The sequence below is a fragment of the Panthera uncia genome, chromosome D4 (assembly GCF_023721935.1).
Source record: "Panthera uncia isolate 11264 chromosome D4, Puncia_PCG_1.0, whole genome shotgun sequence".
NCBI lineage: Eukaryota > Metazoa > Chordata > Mammalia > Carnivora > Felidae > Panthera > Panthera uncia.
Window position 1 is genome coordinate 42,761,769 of NC_064807.1, and position 16,536 is coordinate 42,778,304.

The 16,536-nt window shown below is 34.9% G+C and overlaps 1 protein-coding gene across 1 annotated transcript in view; it reads right to left on the bottom strand.

Moving 5' to 3' along the window:
• HAUS6 (HAUS augmin like complex subunit 6) overlaps positions 1 to 16,536 on the bottom strand; it is a 36,159-nt gene that overhangs the window by 12,946 nt on the left and 6,677 nt on the right. The window contains exons 3-12 of the mRNA XM_049619576.1: positions 16,367 to 16,445; positions 15,702 to 15,834; positions 12,030 to 12,177; positions 9,692 to 9,757; positions 9,100 to 9,148; positions 5,857 to 6,027; positions 3,610 to 3,803; positions 2,867 to 2,993; positions 2,291 to 2,393; positions 469 to 550 (exon numbers count right to left, since the gene is read on the bottom strand). Coding sequence (XP_049475533.1) covers positions 469 to 550; positions 2,291 to 2,393; positions 2,867 to 2,993; positions 3,610 to 3,803; positions 5,857 to 6,027; positions 9,100 to 9,148; positions 9,692 to 9,757; positions 12,030 to 12,177; positions 15,702 to 15,834; positions 16,367 to 16,445 — 1,152 coding nt within the window. The remainder of the gene's footprint in view (positions 1 to 468; positions 551 to 2,290; positions 2,394 to 2,866; positions 2,994 to 3,609; positions 3,804 to 5,856; positions 6,028 to 9,099; positions 9,149 to 9,691; positions 9,758 to 12,029; positions 12,178 to 15,701; positions 15,835 to 16,366; positions 16,446 to 16,536) is intronic.

The following is a 16,536-nucleotide window of genomic DNA, read 5'->3' on the forward strand; positions in this document are numbered from 1 at the left end:
TTAGACCAGTGACAGGTTAAATTAGTTTCATCCACATCACCAGAGGGCGCTGCAGAACACAGTCTAAAAACTAGGAGACAAGATCATCTCAGAAGCCCTTAAACTCCTGGATTTGGATTTAGTCAATTGGTCACAAGTGGTTTCAAAGAAGCTCACAGACACAAAAAGGCAAAAATTCCCAAACTTGCACTAGATAATTTCCATACATGTTTTTCTTCAAAAATTAGATAATCCCCTATGAATCCCAAAATTTAGATAAACAAAAGAAGGAAAAATAAAAATGCCTCTGTGTCAGAAAGGTTTCAATCTTTCCTGAAAATATGGATCCACATGGAAAAATATTCTCTAGTTAAGAGAAGAAAATTATAGATGATCCCATAGTACAGAAGCTTGGAAATTAGGTGAAGAAGATGAAACTAAATTAATGAAGGGGGTAAAAAATCAATATGAAAATCAAATTTGTTCTACCTGTTGGTTAGATCATGCACAGTTGCCGGTATATCACTGGCTCTCCTGCAATCATTTTCTTGGTTATGTTGCTTAGGTATATCTAAAGGAACATAAAAATTAATTACTCTTGAATTATGTTTGTATATCCTAATATTCAGGGATCTCTTGAAATTCTAGAAAAACTTCTAAACAAAAAAAACCAGAAAATCACAATATGAATGCTAATAGGAAAAAAATCATTCAATTGTGAAAGTATACAGATAGGACAGATACAGAATATCTAGTAATAAGCTTTTTTTTTTTAATGTTTATTTATTTCGAGAGAGAGTGCAGTGAAATCGCACAAGTGAGCCCAATGCGAGGCTTGATCACTTTGGCCTGCATGAACTCAAATATGGCCTACATCTATTGCCTGCCCTAGCCTAACTACATAATTCATACATTTTTTATGCATTTATTCCTCCTCCTTTCTTTCTAATATTTACTGAACTCAATAATTTCTTGCACACGAGTACTGGGCAATTGGGGAAACTGAATATAAAATGGATATTAGATATTGTAGAGAAATGAATTTTTTAGGTGTGATAGTGGCACAATAGTTGACGAAGCTGAATATGAGATACAACAGAATTATTATTAGCTTTTTAGATATGACATTACTATAGTAGTTACATAGGAAAAGTCTTCATATTTTTATGGGAATGCATGCTGAAACACTTTCAGTGAAGTGTTACAATGTCTAGAACTTACTTGGTTTAGCAAAAATACAAATATATATATATATATATATATATATATATATCAATATGGCAGATGTTGATTATTAAAACAGGTAGTATTTGGATAATTATACTATTCTTTCATGTTAAACAGTTGTGGGTGTCTATACAAAACCTTGTAAACAAATGTTTATACCACCATTACTCATAATACTGAAATAGTCCAAACAACCCAAATATCCATCAATGGATGAATGTATGAATAAACAAAATATGGTTTAGTCATTCAAAAGAATGTATTCATAAAAAGTAATGAAGTACTAATACATGCTACAACTTGGATAAACCATGAAAACATTGTGCAAAGTGAAAAATTCTGCAAATGAAAGAAGCCAGACACAAAAAGCCTCATATTAAGTACTAGGTGTTGTATTTAAGTGATGAATCACTGAATTCTACTCCTGAAACCAATATTGCACTGTATATTAACTAACCAGAATTTAAATAAAAATTTGAAAAGAAAAAAAAAAGACTCCTATTATAGGACTCCTTTTATATGAAATATCCAGCATAGACAAATCCATAGCGATAAGAAGTACATTAGCGGTTGCCAGGGATCAGGAAAGGGGAAAATGGGGAATCACTGCTTAATGTGTACAGGATTTCCTTTTGAGATAATAAAAATATTCTGGAGCTAAAAAATGGTGATGGGGGGATGCCTGGGTGGCTCAGTCGGTTGGGCGTCTGACTTTGGCTCAGGTCATGATCTCACAGTCAGGAGTTCGAGCCCCGCATCGGGCTCTGTGCTGACAGCTCAGAGCCTGGAGACTGATTCAGATTCTGTGTCTCCCTCTCTCTCTGCTCCTCCTTCACGTTCTCTCTCTCAAAAATAAATAAACATTAAATTAAAAAAAAAAAAAAAGTGGTGATGGTTGCACAACTCTGTGAATTTACTAAATGCCACTGACTTGGAACACTGCAATGACTGAAATAATATGTGCATTTCACCACAATAAAAAATAATTGGGGGGAAAAAAAACAAGAATGTAAAGAAACTGCTATCATAGTGAAAAATAACTGATCAGAGGAAGGTTTAAGAGAGACAAAAACAAATAACCAACCTGGAAGTGAAGCAGGATACCGCAAAAGAATACTCCTAGCATACGCTTCTTCCGAGGCAGGATCAAATGAAAGGGGAGACATTGGTGGTAAAAGATCCACAGCCTTAAAACACAGAAATCGTCATTTTGAAATAAACACATTTACTCGTTACCATAGTAACAGTGCTAAATTAATCTATGAATGGATGCTTTTCCCCCTAGCAAAGATGGAATTACCAAGCATGGCAATTATCTCATAACTATTTTTAAACAAAGGAGTACAATATTAGAACAAGGGGACTACTCTGTCCTCCAACTGTGCCTCAAATGTAATACTACCTAACAGCAAGAGAAAAGTCTCATTTTCTTTTTAATATAATCCTCTGAGTCTAAAAATATTAACTATAAATCAGAAGGCAACCTGATAAATACTTGAATATGTATTTAGAAAATTAGAGAAACCAAAACATTTAAACTTTAGGCTCAGATGCCAAGATGACAACCACGCAAAGCATTCCTAGATCATTTGTAACATGATAAATCAAAAGACTGCCTTACACTAAACTACTCTCCAAAAGGCAAGCCAACATTACTTACTGGAGTCGAACCTTTAACTAGACTGAAAGGAGACAGACCAAGAAATTCTTTCCACTTTTTATGCCATTCTCCTTGCCGTTCAGCAACAGAATGTTTTATAGTTGTGAGATCTTCTTTTACTTTACACCTATGATTAAAAAAAGAATTTCCTTCAAAACATGAATATATAAAACAAGTATTGAATAAAATTTAAGACAATAGTTTGTAGAGAAAGGGAAGAAAATATAACTGGAAGTTCAACCAATACAGCATGTATGAACTGAATAAACTCTCACAGTGAACATTCAGTTCTGAAAATACTTTTCCTTTTAAGACCAGAAAGCAATCATACATCAATTATTCCATTTATCCCTTTAAAATATTGTTTTTTCCTAGTTCTAAACTCAAGTCCAAACTCTACTCTTACTCTGTCCCTCCCAGCTTCTCCACTCAAATAACAAATTTTTCTAAGGCTTAGTTTATTAGTTTTATTATACAAAAGAAAAGCTTGAGAAAAGTTGAAATTATTTCATAAAGAATAATCCCTTAGGGCAAATAATTTATTCTAGAAAGAAAACATTAATTTTCCTTTCTACTTTATGTGTCTCCCCAGGAGTCAATGACAAGGTTTTTAAGTTCTAATAAAATGCTCACATTCGTTTGCCAAAGCTGAAGAGTTGTCAACTACACACGTTGTGCTGAGAAATTATCAAAACCACCCTATTCCTCCCCCAGTAACATAACAAAAGATATTTCTGGGATACCTCATACGCTTCAGATCTGATAATCTTTCTCTCTGAAGTTTGGTCTCTTTTTCAAGGAATTGAAGGTCTATTGTCAGTCTTGCTGGGTCAGCCTGATAACGTTCATATTTCACTACTTTCAAAACTTCATTTAATAACTGAATAACTGTTAACAGGTTCAATTTTCCAGCCTCATAAACATTTCCTATGTGCAACTAAGGATTCAGAGGGGGGGAAAAAGTGGTTCTTAAGATTATGAACTGTTACATAAATATATTTATGTTTCTTATTATATAAAAAGCTTACCTTAAGAATGAAAAAAGTCAAATGTCTACCCAAAACTGAAACCAAGTAAATAATTTTGGTCCAAAGAAAACTACTGTGAAAGAATTAACATGCAGTGCTATATTGTTATATTATGCAAAAAAAGTCGCAAACTAGAATAAAAGAAGTGCAAACAAACAAAGCAAAATGAAGACTGAGAAGAAAAAGGTTTGGTGAAGGATCATAAATTCATGTTTTGTTTTGTTTTTAAAATTTTTTTTAATTTTTTGATGTTATTTATTTGAGAGAGAGAGAGAGAAAAGCAGAGAGGGAGACACAGAATTCAAAGCAGCCTCCAGGCTCCAAACTGTCAGCACAGACCTGGATGCGGGGCTCGAACCCAGAAACTGTGAGATCATGACCTGAGCTGAAGTCGGACCCTCAACCGACTGAGCCACCCAGGCACCCTCATAAATTCATGTTTTAACAGAAGTTGCAAATTGATGTCCCTTAATGGCTGAATCCAAACTTAGACATGTTTATTTGGCCTGCACAACTCCAATATTTTAAAATCATTTGAATTAGCTGCCAATCAACTAAAAATCTTAAAATTTCACATAAATACCACTATTTTTCAAAAAAAAAATATATATGTTCCAAAGAGAAATATATATGCTCCAAAGAGCATATATTATCTACCTACTCCCTGTATACAGGAATCTGAATTTGCAGACTTTTATGTACTCTGAATTTGAAGTGCCTGGCATGTTACCTATTAAAGTGAAAGCTTTTCAGGGTCACAACAATATTTTACCTTTCTATCCCCTGTTATCATTAATATTTGACATATTAGATACTTAATAGAGTGTGAGTTTACTAAGAAAACAAATGTACGTAGACAGATGGAAATGTCCCATAAGCAAGTGGAAATAATTTCATGGAGTTTGGGTTGAAGGCAAGAAACTTGAAATACCAATTTGGGAATATTATTGTACAGGATACTGATGAAAACATAGAATTGAGTAAGAAAAAACAGATGAATATAATGTGGGAAAAAGCAGGCATTGATGGAACAATGGAAAACACTTTCATTTGAAAGTCAGAGAAAAAGGAAGCGGTAGAAAACTGAGAACAGCAGTATGAAAAAACACAAGAACAAAGGCACTGAGGTCACAAAAGCTAAAGGAAGCAAAATTTTACAATACTTAGCATCAAGATGAAAGAGAAACCAGAAGATAGAGACTTTTTTTAAAAAAGGTTTTTATTATTTTCAAGTAACCTCTACACCCAACATGGGGCTCAAACTCACAACCCTGAAATCAAGAGTTGCATGCTCTACCGACTGAGCCAGCCAGGCACCCCAAAAGACATTTTAAAAAGAAATTCAGCAATTAGGAGATCATTAATGCTCCCCTTTGAGAATTTATAAAGAACTAGTACCAAGGGCGTCTGGATGGCTCAGTCGGTTAAGCACCCAAATTCAGCTCAGGTCATGATCTCACAGTTCATGGGATAGAGCCCCGCATCGGGCTCTGGACTGACAGCCTGCTTAGTATACTGTGTCTCCCTCTCTCCCTTTCTGCCCCTTCCCTGCTTGTGCTCTCTCAAAAATAAATAAATAAACTTTAAAGAACTATACCAGATCATCTTCCTACTAAGTAACCTCCTTCTCCTCTCTACACTGTATGATGTAGCACCATAAAAGAAATGAACAAATTAATAAAAGCTTGTGTGTGTGTGTGTGTGTGTATACACACACACCAACAGCCCTTTATGAAAGTTTTACTAAATATATTCACAAAAATAAATTCTGAAGACAAAAAAAATTTTAAGAAAAATATACAATATTCATTATGTATTTGCTATATGTAATACATACTATATATTAAATACATATATTTTAGTGTGTGTGTGTATAAATATATATATATGTAAAATATATATATATAAAATAATTTCATGAAGAGAGTTCTTCCAAAAACTTCTTTTATATCAAATGCTTACCTGACCCATTTGTTTCTCAATTTTGTCAAGTAAGAGCCTTGGAATATCAATAGCGACATTAGTTCCATCTAAAGTATACTGGTTAACAAGACTAAGGACTGCATTAACAACTTCTCTTTCTTTTTCCAAAAACGTGAGTGTTTCATTCACTGAAGCCCACAATGACCGCACCTTTGAAAACAGAAAGTCTATACATAATCTGTACATACATCAAAGTAATGCAAAACACAAATATATACTCACTCCCAGGAATAAAGTATTCCTGGAATGATTTCTGGCGAGAAAATTAACGATCTAAAAGCACTAAAATTAATTAATTAATTAATTAACCATCTAAAAGCACTGATACTACTTCCAAAGGGGCTTTAAAACTAAAGAATTTCTCAGAAGATTTTAGCCAACCATGGTTTTCAAAAAAATCTAAAAAATCGCATGGTACCAAGATGCAATTAGCATTTCCTGTGTTTTGATATGCCACCAATCTAACAGAAACTTTTCAGGGAGAAATAATAAAGATTTTCAGGAGGGAAAAAAAAAATACTACACATCAATTTTAAGAGTTATTCAAGTTTCAAAAGGTAAAAATGTGAAAAACCATGTTCATTATTTTTTTAATGTTTATTTACTTTTAAGAGAAAGAGACAGAGGTGTGAGCGGGGGAGGGGCAGAGAGAGGGGGAGACAGAATTCAAAGCAGGCTCCACGCTCTAAGCTGTCACACAAAGCCTGACTCAGGGGCTCGACCCTACAGACCACAAGGTCATGACCTGGGCTGAAGTCGAACACTTAACAGACTGAGCCACCCAGGCACCCCAAAAAAACCACTCTTCTTTAAAAGCTAAGAATCTTAGGTGGCTCAGTTGGTTGAGGCTCCAACACATGATTTTGGCTCAGGTCATGATCTCACAGTTTATGGGACTGAGCTCATGAACCGTGCACTGACAGCATGGGGCCTGCTTGGGATTCTTTCTCTCCCTATCTCTGTCCCTCCCCTGCTCATGTGTGCCTGCACCTGTGTGCTCTCTCTCAAAAAAAAAAATAAATAAATAAATAAAAAGCAAAGAATCTTAGGCACATATTAACATGTCTATGTTCATTAAAATTCATATATAAGTATGTTTAGAGATGACAGCTACACTTGTTTATTTCAGAGAGAAAGCAAGCGCACACACACACTACAGCAGGGGACAGAGGGAGAGAGGGAGGAAGATAGGGAGAGAGGGGGAGAGAGGAAGAGGGAGAGAGAGAGAACAAGAGACAGAGAGAATCTTAAGCAGGTTCCACACTTAGCACAGAGCCCTATGTGGAGCTCAATCCCATGACTCTGGGATCATGACCTGAGCCAAGACCAAGAGTCAGACGCTCAAATAATTGAGCCACCCAGGCGTCCCAGTAGCTATACTTATGGTGAACACAGCATAACACAGTTGTCCAATCACTATGCTATACACCTGAAACTACTCTAACATTATGTGTCAACTATACTTCAATTGAAATAACAAAAAAAAATTTTTTAAGAATGTTCATAACATTTCTATTTATAAAAATCAAAAATTGCAATTAACCCAAAAGTTTACCTAGAGTAAAAAAAAAAACAAGTATGTTGTGCTATATTCATAAAATAGAATACTACATAGTATTGGGAATGAACATACTATGACCTACATACACAACAGCATGGATAAAACAGCATGAGTCAAAAAAGACAAATACAAAAAAATATATTCTATATACTCCCTTTTATATAGAGTTCAAAAAAAGGCAAACAAATCTTTAAGAAGGGAGAAAAGTATTTAGTTTTGGGGGGAGGAAATGGTTGTGAATGAAAAGGGGCTTGAGGCTTCTGGGGTAATGTTCTGTTAAACTATATGCTGGTTACATGGGTGTATCATTTTGTGAAATTTTTTCAAGATATACACTTAAGATTTTTGCACTTTTTTGTTTGTATATAATGCCTCAAAAGAATTTATAAAAGTGGGAGGTAGGTAGGGAAATAGTATAATTATACCCATGTTTGTGTTTGTCTTCCCATGGTCTAGAGGTCTCACAAGATGACATTTCTTTGGTGAACAAAGATCCAGGATCTGATTATCAAATTTTTACTTTTATCTTGTCAATGGCTAAAAACTGACTGGACTTGGGCAAAGTGAACATTAAACAAACTCAGGAGAGATCAATGTGAAAACTTTAACATGTTTCACCTCAACCTATTAAATTTACAATCAAAGATATAATGTTCAGTAAAAGGAATATTCATATTCACTAGTTGGAAGTTCCACAATAGAGTGACTTTGCCTCTTCCCTTCACTACTGTAGGTATAATATGTAGAAGAATGCCTGGCACATGGCAGTGATCAATAAAAATTCAATGAATTGGGGGGCGCCTGGGTGGCTCAGTCAGCTAAGTGTCCAATTCCTGATTCCAGCTCAGGTCATGATCCTCACAATTCATGAGATTGAGCCCCATGTCGGGCTCCGCGCTGACGGCACTGAGCCTGCTTAGGATTCTCTCTCCTTCTCCCTCTGCCCCTCCACCACTCATGTTCCTTCTTCCTCTCTCTCGCTCTCTCTCTTTCTCCCTCTCTCAAGTAAATAAACATTAAAAAAAAAAAAATTCACTGAATGGATGAATAATTATTTCCTGAGGAGGGCACTCACCTTTTCCAGTGACAAAATGCCTGGAAAGCCAAATTAACACCCAAAGCAGCCTGATGATCATAAAATCAGAACAAAGAGCTGGACAGAGATTTCATCTACACACAAAGGCCTAAGAAAACACTCCAATCTCACATCAAAGCCAACCTCTGAAAACCTCATATCATTTATGTCTATCTAGCAGATTCCTCCCTACTGCCAAGCCAGCCTCAATGTGACTTCTCATTTTTCTTCCATACTTACCATCTCCCTTCAGATAACATATTTGATTTAGATAAATTAATACTACTGATTAAGTTACAATCAATCAGGCTCAACTTTTCTTGCTGAGATGAAAGATTTTAAATTAACAATATTTAACACTGCCTTTGTATATATTTAGTCTTACAAATTATAAGCTAGTTTTCAATTATATTCATGCTTTTTAGAAGCATCCTGTTGACACTGTAATATATCACTTATGAGTTTTAAAAAATAGTAACAGTCTTACAAAAAGAAATGATAAAGACAAAATAAAGAGTCCAAATGAGTAAAGATCGCATATGACAAAAGTAAGAGATTAAATCTGTCCCTTAAAAAGTTGCCTCACCTTTTGGATTTTCTCTTGTATATTACTTTGGTCATCACAGGGTTCCATTCTGGTTAAAAATTAAATTATTTCATTAGCCATTCTTTAAAAATCACATGGTAATTTACCACTCAAAAAGCGAACAGATCTACAAACCCACTCACTAAAAACCATTCTAATTAAAAACAAAAATCAGGCACCAGGTGGCTCAGTCAGTTAAGCATCTGACTTCAGCTCAGGTTATAACCTCACAGCTCGTGAGGTTGGGTTCTGCGCTGACAGTGTAAAGCCTGCTTGGAATTCTCTTTCTCCCTCTCTCTCTCTCTGCCCCTCCCCTACCTGTGTACGCACGCGCATGTTCTCTCTCTCTCTCTCTCTCTCTCAAATAAATATATAAATAAAAATAAACAATAAAAACAAAAATAAAATTCTAGCTCAAAGCAATAAATGTATTAGAAGAACTGGACTAGGAATCGAATTATGTTCTAATCCTATCATGTAGCTATTGATAACACTATTTTAACTGATATTTCTGAGACCCTCAGTTTCCTTACTAGTAAAATCCAGGAGCTAAACTAAGGCAACTTTCAGCTCTAATCTAAAAGTCACTTACTTTTTTATTTGGTTTTCCTGTCCCATACACTCTGATCTCAAATTTCGTACTTGTTTAACTGACAATCTGTAAGAAAACATATAAATGACGACTATAATTCCATTATAATTAACTGGTATAGCCTACTTTGATATTTTCCCCCATTTCTTATCTTTGCTCAAGACTTCTGAAGACTAATCTTCCAAATACACCCAGCAGCCAGCTAAAGGACTCTAGAGTCCTTTAAGAGTTATAGAGTGATCTAACATAGAGGCTGCTGTTGAGATGGACCAGGACTTCTTGGCTCATAGACACTCTGACTTCAAGTAAAAATGTTGGCGGTAAGACCATCCTGCTCTCTAATGCTTCTATCACATAGAAGTTAATGTTAACTTCTTAAAGTTAAATGTTACCTAAGACAGACGACATTGTAGTTTCAAGGTGATTTCAAAGGATTTTCTAGCTTTCACAACAAATAACACAGCATTTAAAAAGTTACCTTATTAGAGTTGTTTATAATCATAAAAAATTAAACATACTCTATTTCTTGAGAGTAGGAACCTTGCCTGTCTTAATTAATGCTGTAGGACCAGTGCTAAACAATACCCAGCAGACCGAAGTAACTCAAATAAAAATTTGTTGACAGAATGAACTTAAATATAAAATAGTATGAAATGGTTAAAGAAACTATGGAATACCTACTTAAAGGAGAATCTACTTAACAGATATTCAATAAACCATTAAATATTAAAAGCAATACACTTTAAAAATTAAAAAATAAAATTGTTTTAATTTTTAAAAACATTTTTTTTAATTTTAGTAAATAAATGAGCAATATACTATGGCAATATGGAAAAATTTACAAAATGAAATATGAAGAGAAAAAGGATACAAAATATAATGAGCACTATAATTACAGCTTAAAAATGTAAATCCATGTTATAAAAAGAAAAAACACTTAAGATACTAAATTCTTTTTTTTGTTTGTTTAAATTTTTTTTTAATGTTTATTTATTTTTGAGACACAGGGAGAAAGAGCGTGAGTGAGGGAGGGGCAGAGAGAGAGGGAGACACAGAATCTGAAATAGGCTCCAGGCTCTGAGCTGTCAGCACAGAGCCTGATGCAGGGCTTGAACCCATGAACCGTGATTTCATGACCTGAGCCAAAGTCGGACGCTCAACCAACTGAGCCACCCAGGCGCCCCTAAATTCTTAAACTAAGGTAATATTTTCCCTTTCTCTAAACTTTAATTTACGGTATTCGTAATTTAAAATATCTTATTCAAGGGGTCACCTGGGTGGTTCAGCCAGTTAAACATCTGCCTCTTGGTCTCAGCTCAGGTCTTGATCTCAGGGTCATGAGTTCAAGCCCTGCACTAGGCTCCACACTGAGTGTGCAGCCTCCTTTAAAAACAAACAAACAAACAAACAAACAAAAACAAAACAAAACCAAAACCCAAAAAACAAAAAACAAACTTTATTCAGAAGTCATCTGGGGGGCGCCTGGGTGGCTCAGTCGGTTGAGCGTCCCACTTCGGCTCAGGTCATGATCTCACGGTCCATGAGTTCGAGCCCCGCGTTGGGCTCTGTGCTGACAGCTCAGAGCCTGGAGCCTGTTTCAGATTCTGTGTCTCCCTCTCTCTCTGACCCTCCCCCGTTCATGCTCTGTCTCTCTCTGTCTCAAAAATAAATAAACGTTAAGAAAAAATTAAAAAAAAAAAAGAAAAGAAGAAGTTATCTGGCTTTGGCGTGCCTGGGCGGCTCAGGTAGTTAAAGCATCTGACTCTTGGTTTTCGTTCAGGTCATGATCTCACAGTTCATGAGTTCGAGCCCTACATCAGGCTCTGCACTAACAACTTGGAGCCTACTTGGGATTCTGTCTCCCTCTTTCTCTGTCCCTTCCCTGCTTATGCGCACATGCTCACTCGCTCCTGCTCCTTCTCTCTCTCTCTCAAAAATAAATAAATAAATAAAACATTTTTTAAAAAGAAGTAGTTATCTGGCTTTAAAATGGAAAGATTCTGGGGCGCCTGGGTGGCTCAGTCGGTTAAGCGGCCGACTTCAGCTCAGGTCATGATCTCGCGGTCCGTGAGTTCGAGCCCCACGTCGGGCTCTGTGCTGACAGCTCAGAGCCTGGAGCCTGTTTCAGATTCTGTGTCTCCCTCTCTCTGACCCTCCCCCATTCATGCTCTGTCTCTCTCTGTCTCAAAAATAAATAAACGTTAAAAAAATAAAATAAAATAAAATAAAATGAAAAGATTCTGAGGTAGGCATGGATTATTGCCACTCAAAGTATATTGATGACATTTGCTCAAAAAGAAAGGAAATTTCATTTTCTAACTATCAAAGTATTACTTACTGTGCATTTTCCTGATACTCTCGGATAACACAATCTTCTCTTTGCAAAATATGTAAAAATCTATTGCGTGCTATATGGCATCTGGCAATGCATTTATGCATATCTTGTGGCTTTACATTAAATGTCTCTGTAAAATGTATAGATGAATCTACATGGAACACAAATAAGATCACAGAAAACTTTGACTTAAAGCTAATGGATATCAAAAAGGTTGAAATTTACTCATTTTAAGAGATTAACAACTCATACAACTATCAACTCCTTAAAAGCAGGTATGCCACATACACAAGAAAGATACAATTAATTTTAACAAAAACAAGGAAACCTATTTTTAGGTAGGCAACTAAAAATGGTATCTGAAGTTAAGTTCTTTTACATAATTAAAAACTTTGAGAGTCCATCTGTCCCAAATAATTCTTATTATCACAGCTTGATATAGCCTTGAACAAATACTTTCTTATACATGAACTTCTTACTCTTAACAGAATCTTTTCACAACAAAGGAAGAAAATCAATTAAAAGAGATGAGGTAAGATCACACCACCACCTTTGCTGCCATCAGTTTATTTTTCTACCTAGTAAGACTAATAGGACAACCAACTAAAACCAGTCTCTACTTCTCAAATAATTCTTAGCTATGTTACTAATGATCAAAGCAGATCCTGAGAACAATCCGTCCAAACATTTCGGAGTCCACATCCTGCTCTAAGATGATTCAATACAATAACAATACATATTCTGGAAAACAGGGATCACCTCATTGCACTTAGCACTACTAATCCAGGTCCTAGTGTTAACTCCAAAGAAACCACAATTTCTAAATATTTAACTAGGGATTCGTTTACTGAATGTAGACAGAGACTGAACATGTTGACTGGAATTACTTCCAATCAGAAACAGGACAACTCATGCTTAGAAGTCTTATGCACAGTAAACTCTTGCTAAATCCAACCACATGTATTTCATATAAAATAGTTTGGGCTACATGTAACTGGAATAGACCATCTACTAAAAGAAAAACTGGTAGCAATGCTTATGTTGCATTAAATTTTAAATATGCATATATTTATACAGCAAGATCACATGTATAAGTTTTCAAAAATCAAGCAAAGAATATAAACCGAAAAAGAAGGTTCACATATCACATCACAGAGAAAGGACATTAAGAGCTCCTATGATAAAAAAGAGCAGTAACGTAAGAGAAAAATGGACAATTATAGAATGCAAAAAGAATATGAATTGCTCTTAAATATATGAAACAACTTTCAATCTAACTAAATAATAAGAGAGATACAAATTAAAACTACCCTGAGATTCCATTTTAATCTATCAGGCTGAAAAGATAAAATGTGTGACCATACACAATGTTGTTGAGCCTTTGGAAAAAACAGACATTCACTGTACACTGGTGATAGAAGCATAAATCATCCAATCCCTACAGAAAACAATCTGATAATAACCAGCAAATTAGAAATCTGGAAATTTGACCCTGGAAGCAGTCTTCAGGAATTACGTATACATATATACACACACACACCATACATGTATATGTGGGTATGTACGTGCATATACACAGATACACACAAAGTCATATACGGATAAAGCTTGTCAATGTAGCATTGTTTTTGTAGCAAAAACAAAACAAAAAAAGGGGGGGTAAGGTGGAAGCCAAATGTCTGTCAACAGAAGACTAGTTAGAAAATACACTGTGGGGTGCCTGGGTGGCTCAGTCGGTTAAGCATCTGACTTCAGCTCAGGTCATGATCTCATGGTTTGTGAGTTCAAGTCCTGTATCAGGCTCTGTGGTGACAGCACAGACAGGAGCCTGGAGACTACCTCTGATTCTGTGTCTCCCTCTCTCTCTGACCCTCCTCACTCGTACTCTGTAACTCTCTCAAAAATAAATAAGCATTAAAAAAATTAAATATATATAATGTAAAAAATTTTTTAAATTAAAAAATACATATATATATATATACATATAATGTATACATATACTATATATATATAATGGTATATCCATTCAAATATGCTGTTCTAAAAAGAGAATAAGGAAGAAAGCTCTATGAACTAATATGAGATGATCTCCAATATATACTGTTGTGTGAAAAACACAAGATTCAAAACCCAATGCATGTCACCATTTAGTATTTAAAAAAAAAGAATATATGTATAAATATATGTATAATATATAAATATATATTATACATGTATTTGCCTGTATTGTGGATTACACTGCTTGCTTCTATGAAGGCAAACTAGGTAGAGCACAGAAGTGAAAGATAAATTTTTTCACCTTTTGATTTTGAATAATGAAAAATATTACCTATTCAAAGTAATTAAAATGTATAAATATGTATAAAAATTTTTTTTAATATTAAAAGAAAATAAATGACATAAAATGTCAGCAATGGTTGTCTGCAGAAATTGGAAGACGGATGGGGTTTTGTCGCATCCACTTTTCTGTACTTTCTTACCCGTGTTTTATGAGCATAAACCAATTAAACAGAAAAGCATATTTAATAAACTACAAATGGGGCGCCTGGGTGGCTCAGTCGGTTAAGCGGCCGACTTCGGCTCAGGTCATGATCTCACGGTCCGTGGGTTCGAGCCCCGCGTCAGGCTCTGTGCTGAAAGCTCAGAGCCTGGAGCCTGTTTCAGATTCTGTGTCTCCCTCTCTCTGACCCTCCCCCATTCATGCTCTGTCTCTCTCTGTCTCAAAAATAAATAAATGTTAAAAAAATAAATAAATAAATAAATAAATAAAAAATAAAAAAAAAGTAAACTACAAATAGCATTCTTTTAAGAATGCTTTTTAGGTCTTAGCTTAAAAATCAAATATTTTGTTTCCATGAATGAGGAAACAGATCAAATCCCTTTACAACAGCAATTTCTAACAAAAAAATTAAACACATTGATAGCAGCCAAAGTAAACCTCACACAACACAACATTTAATACAATGTAGTAGAGGCAAACTATAACCTGCAAGTTTAATTTAGCCCTCTGGCTAGTTTTGTCAGGTCAGCAAGCTAGGAATGCTTTCTATGTTTTTAAAGGGTTGTATTCTTTTTTTAAGTTTATTTATTTTGAGACAGAGAGAGAGAGAGCGAGAGGGACAACGTGAGTGGGTGAGGGGGAGGAAGGGAGAAAAACAGAGAGAGAGAGAGAGAGAGAGAGAGAGAGAGAAGAGAGAATATGAATGAATCCCAAGCAGGCTCCGCACTGTTAGCACAGAGCCTGTTGCAGGGCTCGAACTCAAACCATGAGATCATGACCTGAGCTGAAATCAAGAGTCAGACACTTAACCAACTGAACCACCCGGGCACCCCAAAGGGTTGCATTTTTTTTTTTAAAAAAACCACAAAGAAGTACATGAGAAAGAGACCTGTGTAATCCACAAAGCCTAAAATATTTACCATCTAGCCTTATACAGAAAATGTTTCCCAATCCCTGTATTAGAACATACAAAAATAATCTGAATAGTTACTCATATTCATTAGAAACTTTCAAACTACAGTACCAGTAGAATATTAACTATATATCTTTTGAGGTAAATTAATGTTTTTATCTTACCTTGTTGTATTAAAATCTCTTTATGATTCATATATTATGAAGAACAATAAAAATTTTAAACTCAAAACAAAAAAAATCCTACTAAAAATTTAACTTACTTCTAGAATGGGTTTTTATATATTTTATTGCAACAAATCTTGCAAAATGATACATCAGATGAATAAATTTAGGACCACCAGGAGAAAGAAATAGTGAACCAACAACTTGAGGAAAGCCACTTCCACATTCAGCCTATGGAAAAAAGAAATCAGATGATTTGAAGACCTTATCAATAATAACCTTTATACTTATATCATCCTGTTTTTGTAGCATAACAGGACTGAACAGGATTAGTCCACTTGAACCAGAAGCTGACTATTTGAATCTTTCTAAATTCTTGGTGGACTGGGTCACAAAAAATAATTACAATATAAAGCCACAATTATTGATACTATGTGGGGACACAAGCTAAAATAATCTACGGTCAAAAAACGTTTTCTTTAAACAAAAACTATGATATAAAATCCTAGGAACTCAAAAGCCTATTTCCAATGCATCTAGCCAATAAAGCTGATTTCCTAGAAATAGAATACTAACCAAAACCATCCAAAAGTGTTATTCTAACAAATATTTCCTTGCTATTATACTGTGAACGTAAGAGAAATAAAAAGATTTCACCTCCAAAAATTTAATGTATAATTACACTTCAATAAAGCCAGAACAAAAAATTTAATGTAGTTTCTAACTTCTTAAAGTTTGTATCTTCCAGAAAGAGAATACTTACAGAAATCTTTTTTAACCATTCACAACAATGTTTCCGGAATTCAGTGTCACTTTTTTGGTCAAACGGAGGCCAACAAAGCCTTAAAAACAAATATAAAAGCATTAGAAATATCAACAAAAAAAAAACTCAGCAAAATTTTTAAACATGAAACTTATTTCCTACACTAGAAA